An 11,556-nucleotide genomic window follows, 5' to 3' on the forward strand; every position below is an offset into this window, starting at 1 on the left:
ATAAAATAAAACACAGCTTAGGACACTCAAAAGTAACGTGGCTTTCTAATGGTATTTTGGTTGTTAAATCTCTTGGGACCTATTATACGAGATTATGATCTTATTTATCCGATATTATACTATAAAGTTTTCTAGAGAGATTAGTATGGATGAATATTGTTTTTAAATAACACACACTCACAAAATAATGTTTATCATTACATTATAAATTAAAAAATAAAAACCTACGTTAGAGATATAAAATTATCCTGGAGGCTGGATACAGATAAAATGAGCATTTAGATTGCTATCACAGCGATGTTCACTAACGATATAAAACTATGGCAAAATAGAAGTCGGTAGTACTGGTAACATTACACTTAGAGAGATCGACTTTACATATCTTTAACAAACAACATAACAATTATGTTAATGGTAACACTATTAAAAATTCGCTATTATACGTACATATCATCTTAATAAACTGGCAGAACAATGTTAAAAATTAGAGAGCATACAATAAAGAGAGCTACTTTCTATACAAAAAAATATAAATACTAAGCCATTCGCCTAACGATTTGAACCAAACAAATACTTCTTGGGTGTCTTATATTGGATCTTTAAAGGAAACAAGTAATGTTATATGTTTTTGCTAATGGATACTTATAATTTTTATTCACCTCACTCAGCATTTCCATAGTCTCCCCCAAATTATTAGATTACACAGCATCTTCAGGACTATAACAGTACTCCTATACATTAAAGTTAAATAAAAATATAAATTAAAGTTGAATTTAATTGATTTATAATAATAGCTAACGAAATTTCAGTAACAGTGACCAATCTCGACGTAGACTGGCCAAGTGTGCGGGAAATATTAAGCATCTTGTACAAACACATATATTGCTTTCTGAAAACATTATATAAAATAATAAATAAAATATAAAAACCAACAGATTGAAGAGAGAATCAATTAAGTTGAATCTTCTTGCTCTTATAGATCATAGAGTATATTTAAGGAAATAAATTATTTTATTCCTTGTATCCTAATCAGGACAATAAGATGAACTTATGAAATTATTGTATTGTCACCGATCCTTGCTAAGTGTACAAGGTTTGAATTAAATTTGTCCATTAAAAGGATCAAAATCGAGTCGTAAGGAGTCGGCTACAAACATACAGGTGAAGCTAATACATGCGAGTTAGAAATGTTTTAGGTTTTCGATTTATTAGCACCTTAGTCATTGCCTAGCGTGTTTGGAATGATCATCATCGCAAAAGGTATATAAATGATATAATAGACGATTGTTGACACACCTGCACATTTGAGCAGTACTTTGACACAGGAAATATGTCACCAAATGGACACAGATCGTTCTTCAAGATTGGTCACCGCACCCAAAATTCTTAGGAAACCCACCACGAAATGTCCCATAAAGTCCACCTTACCCAACATTCTCAGGCACATACGACAGTCTCACACCACACAATTTCTCAGACCACCACCGCCGAATCCCACTATCATTCCGATCAGTTCCCGTCAGTCCCCAGCACAGTAGTCACGTACTCCAGCACGCGAGGGTCGTGGAGTATCTTTAAGTGTTCCGCCTTCAGCAGTGGCAGGGTTTTGACGGGTTTGCCATTGAGATTGGTTTTGAGGGAGTTGTTGCGCCGCTTGGCCCAGTGGGTGCAAGCGGAGAGGGAGCGGAGGTTGACGGTGCCGTCCCCGTCCCCTGTGAGCAGGGTGGGATACCCGTCCAGCCAGGTGCCCGGCTTGTATACTAGACTGGAATTATTATATTTATATAAATACACCTGATGACTTCATACTTAAAGCTTAACCAGCTGCGAATAAGTCGCCTGTCAATTAAGTTTACATTGACCTTATACAATAAAGCAATTGATGTAAGAATTGATACAAATCTATACCAATATAATAAAGCTGAAAAGTTTGTTTGTTTGTTTGATTGAACGCGACGAAAATATTTTTGAACTTGTACAAACGTTTCTTATCTTTCAGAAAAACCTACGGGGTAATAAATGAGTCCAATATAATTTCCTAAAACATAGAAAAGAAAACCGACGTGACATAGTAGCATCCTGCTGTGTTTCGTTTGGCGAGTGGGGGAGCCGGAGGCCCATATCCTTTTACTTACCCTTCCCAGTCCTATGTTTTAATTCTCTCGTCAATCCTTTCTTAATCCCTTTCAAATAGGAAATCGGCAATCCATTTGTAGAGGCGTAAAATCTGCAATTGACCTTACGCCTCTCCAAACGTTCATGGGCGGTGGTAACTTACCATCAGGCGACCCACCACCTCCATTTCCGACGATGACCTAAAAAAAAGCTAGGTAAAGCACGAACCGCTCCACGGTGGAGATGTTGTACCCGTAGACGCAGTGCAGCTCGACGCCGGGCGCGGAGAAGTCGCGCGCGAACCGCTCCGTGTCCTTGTGCATCTCCCACGCGCTCGGCAGGTCCATGTCCCTGGACACATTCACATGTAGCGTACTAGTGGTCCACCCCGACTTCGCCCGTGGTATAAACAGGTCTTTTTTTGGGGAAGCCATGCTTGTTGCATGCCAATGCCAAGCTGTTTATGTATCGCGCTCCATCTTAGACTACATCTACCAGCAGACGAGATAGTAGGCAAGCGCTTCCCTATCACACATAAAAAAGGATACTCATGGATCCCGTACTTATCCAAGGGAGGATCGCTTTCAGAATATTAGTGCAGTATGGAATATTTGTATTAATACTACTCGAAAAACAATAAAATGTCACCAGCCGTTCACCAAAAGACAGGGAAATGTAGTCGTTTTGAGTTTATCAATAATAAATAAATTATTAAACAATCAAATGTCCTCTGTTCAATCCTATTATTTTATAGTACGTAAGTAGAGTTAGTGGGACTTAGTAAGAGCTAGAATGAGTTATAGGAAATAAGAGTAAGAGAACATAAGGTTATAGGAAATAAGACTCACAGGAACAGCTTCTGCAGGTCGTTTATCGTATAATTAAACTTGTCCGTCTGGACCAGCACCTCGGAGGGCTTCCAGAAGTTGGGCGAGGGCAGCAGCCACGCGAGCGACGGACACGTTATCTGCTCCGTTCGCATCGTGCTCTCGCGCAGCATCAGCGAGCCCAGGTCGTCGCCTGGAAGGCAGCTACGTTAGAAAGATCAAGCATGCAGCATGTACATGGTGGCAAAAGATACATGGTAGTGTTTCAATCTGGAGTAGTATTCTTCGTGGTATGTATAGCTTTGTGCATTAATGAATATATAAAGAAATATGTTTTAAAGAAAACCACTTAATACAAGAAAAAAGGTGGGTTACCTTTAGACGTCGCTTATTTTTAAGTGGTGAAATTTACATAATATAACCGTTACTAACTATGTATCTCTAGCAGCTTCGTATGTGTCTCTATATATAATCCTATATATACTTCCTTCCAACTGATATTAATACTAATATTATAAATGCGAAAGTTTGTAAGGATGTGTGTATGTTATTCTTTCACGCAAAAAGTACTGAACCGATTGCAATAAAATTTGGTACGTAGATAGCTGGACAACTGGAATGTTACATAGGCAACTTTTTATCCCGATATTCCTACATATATACAGACTTAGCGGGTGAGACCACGGGGCGCAGCTAGTAATTAGATTATACTATTTTAACTAGATTTTTAATTACAAAATCAATACTTTAAACGGATGACAGAATGTACACGAATATATAGTATGTCACATATAATTATAAACATACATTGCTTTCGTTTCCATTGCATTGAAAGCATTTATAGGTCTTGCGTATGCGCATAAAACACCTATGTGTGCGCATACGCAATCATAACATGATAAAGCAATGTCATTGTTTACGAACACTCAGACACATTGGTTTTCCTTTTCAATGGATCAACGATTAGCCATCCATTGATTTGTTAGAAGGAAAATGTCGGCCATGATGAAGCAATATATAATTTCATAGGAATTAGACTGCAAAATATAAGGATGTATATGTGGTATTTTGCTCAGTTCTTTTCTAACTAGAATTATTATTTATTATGCGTTAATTAAGAATATGGGTGTTCGTGACGAGTCGTTTATGAAATAAAATATTTGTAAGGCTACCTCCCATATTCTTATTATAATAGTATTCTATTGTACCGAAGGTTGTCTGAAAGAAATCGCTCTAAGCGATAAGACCGCCCATTGTACTTAGATGTAAGCTTTTACCACTTTATCTCTTTTCTTTTTCTCGACTGTTAAATAAGTGAAATAAAGAATAAATAAGACTTATGGAAATATGTAAAATATATCCGGATTAGATATATTTTCTTCGATTGGGGACCGAGACCGTCAAAAGCAAAGTGGAACAGACAATGACGTATTATAACGACGCAGGTAATTAAAACATTAAAAAGCGCGAGGGCGGGTCATTATTATAATAAATATTGTAGCCAACAATGTAATCGCTATTAATTGAGTCCATCTTCCTACGTCAATTTATAGGGTCAGGGTCGTGTTTTATCAAAAACGCGTGAATTAGATTAGCGTTAATTGGATAGTAAACAAATGCTTTATTAATCCGAATCTATTAAGGGAGAAATATTCGCGAAAATAAGATGTAAGTCGATAAAAGACTGAAGAAGGATTTCATAAAGGACCATTTTAGTACGAAATTCAAATAAGAAGGAGCAGACCGTATTTCGCTCTAGAATTTGCTTAGATAATAAATACATAAATAAATAATGTAGGTAGACGCAACTGATACGCTAATTTCATCGAAAAATTCGATTTAACGTATTATATTTAAATGAAAATTAATCTAGGCTAGATTTTATGTGAGAAGACTCATGACACTAAGGGTTCCGTACAAATAATGACCAACAGAAATACATCATCTCAGAAAATTTTAATTGTCTTACTAACACGGTTCATGAAATGTAGAGAGACAGACGGATGGTTCCCGTTTTACCGTTACGTTACGTAACCCTAATAACTAACTTTCTATATGTTATATATAATATACGACGCTGTATCTTATGACAATACGATATTTATTTATTATTCAGTGAAAAATAATGTCGTTATGAAATAAACATAAACATAACTATATAAAAAGAAACCTTTTGACTCTCAGTAACATTGCGTAATTGCCGCCTTAGTAACAAATTACACGCACTCTAGGTTACGTATTCTTAAGACTCGACCTATTTTTTTTTTCGCATAATATTTAGTTCTACATAATTATTGAATGTTGTTTAAAAAATATTGTCTTTGGCTGTGGTTCTTTGGCTGTGGGCCTCTAAAGCCCACATTGTGGTTGATTGCTTTTCTCTATGATAGTTCAGTCAGTTAGTCATCAGCCCATATATGTTCCCACTGCTAAGAAACAGGCCTTTGCCTGACCCTCACCAGGCCACAATCCACCAGGCTGGCCAAGTGCGGGTTGGCAGATGTCACATATCGTCGAACATTTGATTCTTGGACACGCCGGTTTCCTCACGATGCTTTCCTTCACCGTTTTAAGCAGTGGTGATGTGCAGATAAATTGAAAAATAGTCGCCTAGTCCAGAACCCCGATTTATCGATTTTAAAATCCGACGTTCTCACCACTGAGCCACCACTGCATTTCATGATAGTTCTCTCTCAATTCTGACAACTAACTCTCTATGTACTAAACAATCCCAATAGGTAAACCTTTCATTACAAGTATTATACAAATCTTCTCTTGAAATAAAAAATTGCTTATAATACACTTCTCATAATGCATTCGAAATAAATGATTCATTAATTAATTATCTAATGATAATGCATTTCAATAGTGATATTCTTACAATCTTTAGGGCCGGTTTAACTACTTGCTGATAATGGCACTGATAGCCTATTAAACACTTAGACATTTAATTTCATACATTATTTGTAAATTGTGTTTTAAGAGTAAAGCTAGCCAGAACATATTAGATGTCAATTTACAATAGCTAAACCAGGCCACAATAAATGTCTTCAGAACTTACCAATGGCAAATACTTTCAATGCTTTCATAGCGCCTCCCCAGGGTGTGGACAGCGACAACATTCTCCGAATGTACTGGTCTTTCCAGGCCTGGGTCTGCAATCGCAGGAAGTGGAGTGCCATCGCTCCCCCCATACTGTGAGTTAACAGCGTCACAGATGATTTATTGTTCATGGTGTATGTCTCTTCCACCAGGGTTTTTAACTTGACAAAGAATTCCGCATTTTCATCTAAAGTGAAAATAAAATGTATGTATTTCAAAGGAAATTACTTGCATATTGAAACAACAATAATAGTGAATAATCATTGTACATATTAGATAAAAATGACTTATAGAATACATTAAATAAATATCTCAGTTTTTTTGTGGTGTGCATTCATGCTCTGTTGAACTTCACTTTGTTCGGTGAATGTTTACTTGAATATTCACCTGTATACATAAAACAATGATTTTTTGTTTAGACAAACAGTGTATCACACATAATTCTTATTTGGGCAATATTAACAGAACAATTTTACACAATAAAATCTGAATAGGTACTGAAAATGTGAGAAAACTAAGCCATAGAATGTAAGTTTTTCTTTAAAATCTATATATATATTATGGAACAAAAATATGTTCAATAAGAGAAAGGAGTAAAAACTTACTTGGTGCTTTTCTGAAATCATATGGGGCTCCTCTCAATGAGACATTTCTCACATAGCCGATTTTTACAAGCGCATCACCTATAGTATTAAAATATGCCCCAGTGGAATCATGTGAGGGATCTAACCACTCGACAGGTTCAGGGTTACCCCATCCAGGCACCCTTATGTCTACCCCAGGTGGATTCTTTGTTGTCCTCGTCACATTATCGTAATCTAATCTCAAATTATCCACCCAGCAATCAATCACAAATGGTACCAAAAGTTCCAAATTTAACCAAATATTAAAATAATCATTGGATGTCTTCGCACAGATATAATGGACAACATTTGTTTTATTCAATTTAGCTTCCAACTGGCTGCCTCCATCGCCAGGTACTGAAAAAAATATTAAAATGGTATAAGAAGCATCTTATATTATGAACGCCAGCAAAAGCTAAAAATAAACTACAGTAAACAACCAAGTAGTAAGAAACATATTATCATATTCTAGACTGTTCAAGATGCATTGCTTGGGTGATAATAAAATATACTTACTCAAAATGACTGGTGATAGCCCAAAAGATTTCTGTGTCAATAAACAAAATACTGTAACTATGAAATAAAATAAATATGAACGCCGCATATTTTTTTATTATTTGAATATCACGGGTTCAATGTACTCATCGAGTAAACAGTAAACTTGAATTATAATTTCCTCGTATAGTTTACGCAATTTATATGACGCTGGGTGATCGAAGAGACGAAGTCCGAGGATTCACAATAACTTGTGACGCTATATCGTCCGATAGTTGACACTGCGGGAGTAATACAATTGATAACACAGACGAATCAGACAATCAGCTGTGATATTTGTTTACAACAACAAATGACTTGTTTTGCTTCATTTAGTAATTGAAGCCGCGCAAGAAAACGAAATCAAATTACGTTTAGCTTGACATACCACTTGTGCTAATATTCCAATTTGCGCGCGTGTTTGAATAAATAGTTCCATATACATTATAATTTAGCTTTGAATTTAGCGGAACAAAAAAATAAATTACAAATATATAAAAGCACAATTTTTTAGCTTGGATAATACAATAAATTCACAAATACTGTATTTAAAAGTCACAAAAAACATATACTAATGTTTTGCTTGATATGGAACGCGTAGTGACTGTTGACATGTAAATTAACGTTTATAAACGGTGAAACATAAATTGTTTTAAATTTTTAAAATATCCATGTTGAATGTGCTAACATAGGCCCAAACATGATAACTGATCCATTGACAACTACGTTTTCAATTAGACAACTGGATTCATCGACATTACGAAATAAATTTATAACCGTTTTAACATAATATAGTTGCAGTGATTTATTTCATCCGTGACATTATTGAACGAATCTAGACATGAAAACCGCGCAGTCGCAAAATATTTAAAAAAAGACCATGAAGAAAAACAATATGCAAGTGCAGGAATAGGTTTTAAGAAATTTATTATAGGTTTTTTTGTATAGTTTATCTTAGGATTAAGCAGGGAATAAAAAGAATTTAAAATGTTGTGGAAACATTTTAAAAAGGGATCAAAAAGAAGCGTTATTCGCTTTTGGTTTAAAAATTGAAATGTTTCAGCAGGTACGAATGCACTGGAAAATCAATATTTTTTTATCATAGCAGCTGATGCATCATCTTGCGTCTTTGTTTGCAGGGTCGCGTTATAATTGTTTGGTTATCTTGGCTTATCGGAGGAATTTGCGGTGTTGTTATTTTGTTAATTATTATATGTTACTGCCGCCTAATGCCGCGACATCAGAAATCGTTTGGTACGTTAGAAAGACAGGTAATAATGAAAAGAGATTAGTGATTTAGCTCCATATCAATTTGGATTTTATTGATTTTTAGATGAACAATATTTAAAAGAGAACTATACAATAAAGGAGGGACACAGCTATACATGTCAAGATAGTTACAGAATAAAACACACAGAGGTATGTATTATTTGTTTAGTCTCCAGATTAATAAAGTATTCTATTGCTTTTTGAAATTCATGTATTGTTTAGTTTATATGAATTTTTTCATAAATTTAAGGTCAGTGAAACTTTGCTATTTAAGACATAACATACTTTTATCATACATAATTTACATCTAAGTATTTTGCATCTCAATTGTATGTAAATTAAAGTAAGATTTTAATAGGCAAATAGGCATTCCTTGTTTTTTATTCGTAGAACAAATGAACATGATGACTTTATCACTCCAATTGTAATGCTTATATTCAGCTCATTTAATACCAATATATACACTTGTACTGTATTGTTGATTTACATAGAAAAACACTTCATATCTTCTTATCTACATAGCCTAAAGGGAGCCATATGGATGAGACTTTTTTCCTTATTCCTTTTGCTTTTAATTAAATTGGAAAAATTTGTAACGATTATGAATTTAAATGATTTTTAACAGTGTATTATTGAATATATAGCCAGTGTGTTATTGAATATTTTTGAATGATATATGTGTTTATTATCAGGTACAAGTACAGCGGCATACCCGGCCAGCCAGTTACGCTGGGGATGCAGAATGTAGGCATCAACGGGAGGCTCGGCCACAAGCGCACTGCTATGTTAACCGAGTGCCTGATGCTTCCAGAGAGGCTATGCAGTATGCTTCCAGTGGGAGTAAGTATATTCTCTATGGTGTGGAATCCTTTTTTTAAATAAAATATGGATTAAAGTTAATGGTATACAGAAACAGGTCCTTAAAAGAAGTCCTTAAACTAAAATACTAAAAACCCATTCTTATCACTTGCAAGTTATCTTTTCAGTTATGAATGGATGAACATTTTTTTATTTAGTTTATAGAATTAAAATGGTAGGTTTTATGTTAAAATGAATTTTATTTTATCAACATATGACTGCTTTTATATTTGGATGAACCCCTTTATATGGAAATATGTCAGATAATATGATATTTTATGTATAATTCATATGCAGAATAGTTTTTAAATATTTTTAGTGCTAGACGAAATAGAGGGAGCGGCAAGTATAGACGCTTTGAAGACACGATCTCTGCCTGCTTTCCTCAGACCCAAACAAAGACCGCTCTCCACCGAAGATGACTTGCACCAGCTTTATGCTAAGGTATTGAGATTTATTTTTTCTATTATAATTTACGGGAGAATTTTTTTTTGTAACTTATTTAAGTATGAAGTTGTACGCCCCCATTCAAGGTACAGGATTGATTCATCACCATTTTGTTTCAACTGGAATCGAACACAGGACACTTTGTTTCTATTTTTACATTTTAACTGTGCTAATAAGGTGGTGAAGGTTTTTGATTTAATGATATACCTGTCCAGCTATCCGGTTCGAAGGACCATTTCAAGTAAAGAATATGATTATGAATAAGATAAAGTTATTACGACAATTCGATTAATTTTCTTAGGTGAATCTCAGTAAAAAATACAAGAACCGCATGCGCAGCGAGCACGCGGCGATCATAGCGCTCAGCAAGTCGCACAGTCAGTTTCTCGACGCCGACGCGGTCATTGTGTACGACCAGAGGACTGCGCTGTAGTCCCATATTAGGGGCTATCCCATATAATAAGCTATCCCACCTAAGGGCTATCCCACCTTAAGGGCTATCCCACATGATGGGAAGGATTTACATCTTGGGTCCAATGTTCTCTTTCTGAATTTGTTTAACATTGGTATCCCATTCCATCAAGGAATAATTTAAATGATGAGTTTTTTTACTTTCAAAACATTTAAATTTTTAAGACGGAGAGTTTGTGTTAAAGTAGGTTCAATATTTTAATTATTATTTATCAACTACATATCTATTAGTTTCAGAATCCATCAATAGTATATCTATAAATGTAATCAGTAACTCCTCTTTTTATTATTTCATGTTAAAATATAACTGAAAAAGATTTAAAATACCATTTACTTCAAGTATTTCATCGACTCCATAGGCACGTAGCCCTCTTTTAAAACACTTATCAGCCTTTACATATCATAACAGTATTAAAAATAGGATAGACTCAGTAAGATTAAGCAAAACAGACCGCTTTTAATAATATGGATCAAACCATTCCTACTTAATTGCTCTTTGGTGTTCTAGTAGTGTCCATGGTTAATAGATTTCCTAACGGATAGAATTTAATACATTGATCACATTGAAATTATCAAAATTTACCAAAGTAACTCGACAAAAATTTGTATGTACGTAAAATCTTTAAATTGTTATTAATTTATTTTGCTCTACATGTAATTATTATCGTGTTGGAGACTTTGGGAAAAAATAAATGTGATTATAATTCGTGTGATACGTCTATAAAATTGTTGCTTAATGTCGCACGTTATACTCTGTGGTGTTTTCACGAGATCATTTTATTTTTGAAGTGAAACTTCTTCAGAATCGTTGTGATTTCAAACCTGATGCAACGGAAAAACGACAGGTAAGAGACACAAATACAAAAATGTGTAGAATGAAGCCGGCAAAGAATGAGACAGACATATACATAATATTTCATACATATTCATCTCATTCTTTTGTCGATTTACTGAAGTTTCACTTCTATCGTGTGTGAATCGCACACACACCTTTTTTTGAAGTGAAACTTCTTTAGAATCGTTGTGATTTCAAAGCTGATGCAACGGAAAAACGACAGGTAAGAGACACAAATACAACTAATAAAAGCGTGTTAAAAATGTGTAGAATGAAGCCGGCAAAGAACGAGACAGAAATATACATACTATTTTATATTTTCTATATATTCATCTCATTCTTTTGTCGATTTACTGAAGTTTCACTTCTATCGTGTGTGATTCGCACACACACCTTTTTTGTTTTTTTTTTCTCTACGTGGCAAAAAGAACAATACTTTATCACCGGCCAGTCTCTTACCGTTAAAATTTTAACT

General features: G+C 34.7%; 2 protein-coding genes across 2 annotated transcripts; one reads left to right on the forward strand and one right to left on the reverse strand.

Moving 5' to 3' along the window:
* Window positions 1-246: 246 nt before the first annotated feature.
* On the reverse strand, window positions 247-7,723 carry LOC119839726 (phospholipase A2 group XV-like). The gene is made up of 6 exons (XM_038366162.1): window positions 7,184-7,723; window positions 6,650-7,024; window positions 6,004-6,231; window positions 2,964-3,135; window positions 2,344-2,466; window positions 247-1,765 (listed from the first exon to the last, which is right to left on the reverse strand). The coding sequence occupies exons 1-6, from the start codon at window positions 7,269-7,271 to the stop codon at window positions 1,510-1,512; spliced, it is 1,242 nt and encodes a 413-aa protein (XP_038222090.1). The 5' UTR covers window positions 7,272-7,723; the 3' UTR covers window positions 247-1,509.
* A 354-nt stretch (window positions 7,724-8,077) lies between these two features.
* Window positions 8,078-11,129, forward strand: LOC119829226. The gene is made up of 6 exons (XM_038351619.1): window positions 8,078-8,267; window positions 8,341-8,455; window positions 8,535-8,620; window positions 9,163-9,310; window positions 9,648-9,772; window positions 10,077-11,129. The coding sequence occupies exons 1-6, from the start codon at window positions 8,256-8,258 to the stop codon at window positions 10,206-10,208; spliced, it is 618 nt and encodes a 205-aa protein (XP_038207547.1). The 5' UTR covers window positions 8,078-8,255; the 3' UTR covers window positions 10,209-11,129.
* Window positions 11,130-11,556: the final 427 nt, after the last annotated feature.

The sequence above is a fragment of the Zerene cesonia genome, chromosome 1 (genome assembly GCF_012273895.1).
Source record: "Zerene cesonia ecotype Mississippi chromosome 1, Zerene_cesonia_1.1, whole genome shotgun sequence".
Classification (NCBI taxonomy): Eukaryota; Metazoa; Arthropoda; class Insecta; order Lepidoptera; family Pieridae; genus Zerene; species Zerene cesonia.

Coding starts and splice junctions, on each gene's coding strand:
- LOC119839726 (XM_038366162.1), bottom strand. CDS start 7,271: ATGCGGCGTTCATATTTATTTTATTTCATAGTTACAGTATTTTGTTTA. Junction 3,136..6,003: donor ATTGAAAGTATTTGCCATTG/GTAAGTTCTGAA, acceptor GCTGCCTTCCAG/GCGACGACCTGGGCTCGCTG. Junction 1,766..2,343: donor AACATCTCCACCGTGGAGCG/GTTCGTGCTTTA, acceptor TAATAATTCCAG/TCTAGTATACAAGCCGGGCA.
- LOC119829226 (XM_038351619.1), top strand. Junction 8,621..9,162: donor ACAGAATAAAACACACAGAG/GTATGTATTATT, acceptor GTTTATTATCAG/GTACAAGTACAGCGGCATAC. Junction 9,311..9,647: donor GCAGTATGCTTCCAGTGGGA/GTAAGTATATTC, acceptor AAATATTTTTAG/TGCTAGACGAAATAGAGGGA.